Source organism: Thunnus thynnus, chromosome 22 (genome assembly GCF_963924715.1).
Source record: "Thunnus thynnus chromosome 22, fThuThy2.1, whole genome shotgun sequence".
Taxonomy (NCBI): Eukaryota; Metazoa; Chordata; class Actinopteri; order Scombriformes; family Scombridae; genus Thunnus; species Thunnus thynnus.
The window spans coordinates 24,153,655-24,157,900 of NC_089538.1; the positions used below are offsets into that span (position 1 = coordinate 24,153,655).

The 4,246-nt window shown below is 36.2% G+C and overlaps 1 protein-coding gene across 1 annotated transcript; it reads left to right on the forward strand.

Moving 5' to 3' along the window:
* The first annotated feature begins 986 nt into the window (after positions 1–986).
* LOC137175198 (low affinity immunoglobulin gamma Fc region receptor III-A-like) lies at positions 987–3,564 on the forward strand. Its single transcript, XM_067580904.1, has 4 exons — positions 987–1,179; positions 1,378–1,440; positions 1,965–2,213; positions 3,311–3,564. Exons 1-4 carry the CDS (start codon positions 1,149–1,151, stop codon positions 3,562–3,564), a joined length of 597 nt encoding a protein of 198 aa, XP_067437005.1. The 5' UTR covers positions 987–1,148.
* Positions 3,565–4,246: the final 682 nt, after the last annotated feature.

Genomic DNA, 4,246 nt, shown 5'->3' on the forward strand with positions numbered 1-4,246 from the left:
TGAAGGGATCTTCTAATGGTCAGTATGAACAGGAGGAATGATTACAGCAAGAAAAACATGTTTTAATGATTATTTGGGCTCCTGACTGTTGGTTTAAGACAGACTTGGAAATTGTGAACCTACAAATAAACCTGTTTTAAATATTCCCTCTATACATGTTTTAAGACGACATAGCCTATGAAAATATTTTTCCAGCAGTTCAATTACTTGTCCAGAAAATATGATTATACTTTTTTTTTTTTTAATTTCAACTGCTGCACACAAGATGTCAACTTCAGTGACAACATAATATTTTGAGTTACTTCATTAAGGTTGGGGGTGATCATGATCACGTTTAAAATAAATCTTTGCCGACTGTCAGTAGGAAACAGAAAGCAAACAGTGATGTTTCATGTCAAAGTCCCACGTTTTGTTGACCCATCCAACCACCCCGACCTCTGTAGACTTTGTGGCTTAATAATGATGTCACACTACTTCCTCCTTTGCTGCTGAAGGACAAAATTCATAACAGCCGCTAGAGGGTGCTGTCACTTCAGGTTAAACAAATGTTGAACTGGGATAAATGACAGTCTCCATTTTACAGTGAGCACAGATAAAGTTTCCTCCTTCAACAAACTCAACAAATACGTCATTCTGCACAGAGAAAAGAAACAACATCCAACTGAAAACAACAAGAAGAAAAACAAATCTTTGGGCGGAGCGGAAATTTGGTTTGGTAAGAGCAGCATTTGCTCTACGAAGAATATCTTTCGGATCAATAAAATATTGTTGCAAAGTAATAATTATAGAAAATAAATAATAAGTATATATAATGATAGATAGGCCAAGTTTATTGTCTAGTTCCTTCTCACATGAGTTTACAGTTATCTAATAAGCTAGTTAGTTGTCTGCTGACCTTCCAGTGATGGTTATTATCATGTATGAATGGAAAAATAAAGTCTTATACTTCCCTTCAGGTTTTCACTGCACTGAAAGACTGTTGCTTCAAACTTATATTTCTGTCTCGGCTTCACACATTTATTTGTAGAACTAACTCAAACCTGCAATTGAACCAACAGCAAAAATAAGCTGCACAGGAAGAGGAGGGTCTCACCTACATTTAACTTCATGTGAACGTCAGTCTGATACTCAGTCAGCAACACGACAACATGGACGTTACAGCTCTCTGCATCAGACTGTGTGAGTACTGAGACTGTTTCCCTGTTCCTGTATGAGATTGAAAAACAATGAAATATATAAGCTGAATTTGGCAGTAATCAAAGCAAATATGTTGTATGATCTGGCTGATGAAACACAATGTCTAAATGTGTAGTTTTCCATTAGAATCCACCTGTAAATTCATCTGTCTGATACAACTTTCTTCCTTTGTCTCTCTAGTGATTAATGTGTTGATGGTGCTGGTTGCACAAGTTCACAACAGTTATTGTACTCAAAATGATGGTAAGCTGCAGTTATTTAAATTGTTTGTAAACTATATATCCAGTGTAAAAAAACAACATATCCCCAAATATGATTAATAGTACAACATTTTTAAAAATGAATTTTAATGCACTTTGTAATATATAAAAGGCAACAAAGCTTTACATATTGTTAACACTCTCACTTGCAGAGCAGCAAACTGACATTTCAGTGTATATGTTCAGTTAATCAGGATGTGGCTGTTAGGCTGACGCCACATAAAGCTGAAGCAGTTTTACTCTGCATCCACAATATTTTAAGCCACTTTCGTTTCATTTTGATTGTTCAACACTTCAAACACTGCATGTTTGAAACCAAAGTAGTTGTGGGGCATAATTTTCAATGTTGTACATGTAGAATTTTTGTAATGCAGGGCAAAATGCAAATAAATAGTTTATTCAACAATACACAAAAAATATTCTCACCTATGTGGCTCTCAGTGATGTCAAATTGTATTTGTTACATGTATAGTGTACAAACTGAGTCTCATTCTTTCTTTGTTTTAGATGCAGCTTTTCCTCATATTGTTCCAAACAGACTGCAGTTTTTTGAATATGAGTCGATCTCTGTAAACTGTATGACTGAACAGAGAGTGATGAGGACACTCAAGGAAATAAATCAAACAAATATTTCTAACTGGGTGACATCAGCAGGATCTGGCACTGTTGATCCTGCCTATCCATCAGACAGTGGAGAATACTGGTGTGAGGATGGAGAGGGACTGAGACGCAGTGCTGTTAACATCAGTGTCACTGGTATGTTCAGCAGCTAGTAACCCCAGATATATTCCAATTATTTTAGAGGAAGAAAATTTGCTTGATAAATCTTTTTGACCATGTCAGTAGTAGAACACCTTTGTGAAAATCATGTAACTGCTGGTGAAATAGTATCTTACTTAACAGGTATAGTCACTACTGTAGTAATAGTCTTAAGAGGAATGATATTGAGTATGAATACATTTGAAATGTCATTTAGAGCACCACAGGTCCACTTATTTGCGTGTTACTAACAGACCTGAGGAGTTTTCACGGCAGACATTTCGACTTGTCAAAGCAGGAAAAGCACGAGTGCAATTAATGACTTTTTATCTATGGCTGCCTTTCCAGGGCTCTGGTATTGTGCATGCTTATTCATTGACACGGCTGGGACAATTAAGGGAATGGAGTCATTGTGAGTCTTAGTGTTCACACCTGTGCTTTTCCTGCTTTGATAAGTCAAAATGTCTGCCTTGATAAGGGTCTATGGTCTAGTTTCAGCCCAACTCTTAGCCAACTCAACCAAGTCAATTCACATCAAGTAGTTAGTCTTACATGTTAAAAACCTGTGTGTCACAGCCTTGCTAACGGTCACAACTACAACCATAGATGTAATCACAGCATCAGTTATCTTAACATTTTCTGCAAAGATACAGACTTAGTACCAATGCACGAGCATCATTCTCAATCTACACCGGTAACATTAATTACTTAAGTAAAGTTAATACTACCATATATATACTACATATATGTATTCATATATGTATATAAATATACTATCTAGCTAACTGCAGAGCTTTACATAGAGTAAACATAAAATACATTTACCATCAGATTTGACGTGATTGCTGAAGTGTCACAAAATGTCTACCTGACACCTGCTATGAACCCAGCTTTTTGTTTCATTGCTCAACCTACATACATTCCCACAGCCACAGGCTTTGTCAACCCCAAAAGAAGTCTCCATAAGGGGCCCTGGTGTCCTTAATTTGGGTAATATTCCCCTAATACCTGTAATTGGTTCTGTAGTTTCTATTTTCAGAGTTGGACTGCAAAATCATTATTTTTATGTTTATCAGAACATATTTCTTACACAGCTGGTTCTGTGATCTTGGAGAGTCCTGTTCTTCCAGTGAAGGAGGGAGACAATGTGACTCTGCGCTGTACAAAGAAGAAAAGTACATCTAACATAGCTGATTTCTATAAAGATGGCCATCGCATCAGGACTGGCTATGAAGGAAACTTGATCATCCACAATGTTTCCAGATCACATGAAGGTCTTTACAAATGCAACATCTCTGGAGATGGAGAGTCACCAGAGAGCCGGCTGGCTGTTGGAGGTGAGACGTAACAATGTTTCAAAACAAAGTGTAGGCTAGACGAATTGTATTGTTACAAAATTGTGCTTGCTGGTTCAGATTGATATATAGTGTAAGGATAGTCATAGAAAATGTTGGTCCCACATGCTGTTCATACTCTGACTTCACAGTATCCCCTAATAATTAGTCTCTATATCAAACTTCTGAACCACATTTTTCATCCATAAATACCTCGTCAGTCATTTATGAATGGGTGATTTATACTTAATGAAGCTTTCAGAGAACAGAGAGAATTTATTCCTTAGGTTTTACTCTATTTGTTTATGGAGAAAAAAAACTTTGAATAAATAGCCTACGAGTCAAATTTCCAAAACACCCTCAATGTACAAAAATGAACATGAATTTGAAAACATTTCTTTTTCCCCATTTTTTTCTATCCTGGGTCACTTTAGGATAAGTTGTAAAATTTCAGGCTAAAACAAAAGTGTTCATGCTGTTTTTTACTGCTCTCAAATGTAAAAATGGGTCAAATTTGACCTGATCAGTACATAAGGGTTAAATATATGAAATAAAATGCTTTATATTGCTCTGATATTAGCATAAAAACACAACACTGTAACATAAATTAAAGTATCTACTCTCTTTAGTCTTTTCAGAAGAGATTCCTCATGAAGTGACTCCTCATGAAGTGACTCCTCATGAAGAGATTCCTCA

Excerpts from the sequence above, each read along its gene's own strand:
- LOC137175198 (XM_067580904.1), top strand. The coding sequence starts at position 1,149 with ATGGACGTTACAGCTCTCTGCATCAGACTGT. Across the intron at positions 1,180-1,377 it reads AGCTCTCTGCATCAGACTGT|TGATTAATGTGTTGATGGTG; the intron begins GTGAGTACTGAG and ends TTGTCTCTCTAG. Across the intron at positions 1,441-1,964 it reads TTATTGTACTCAAAATGATG|ATGCAGCTTTTCCTCATATT; the intron begins GTAAGCTGCAGT and ends TCTTTGTTTTAG.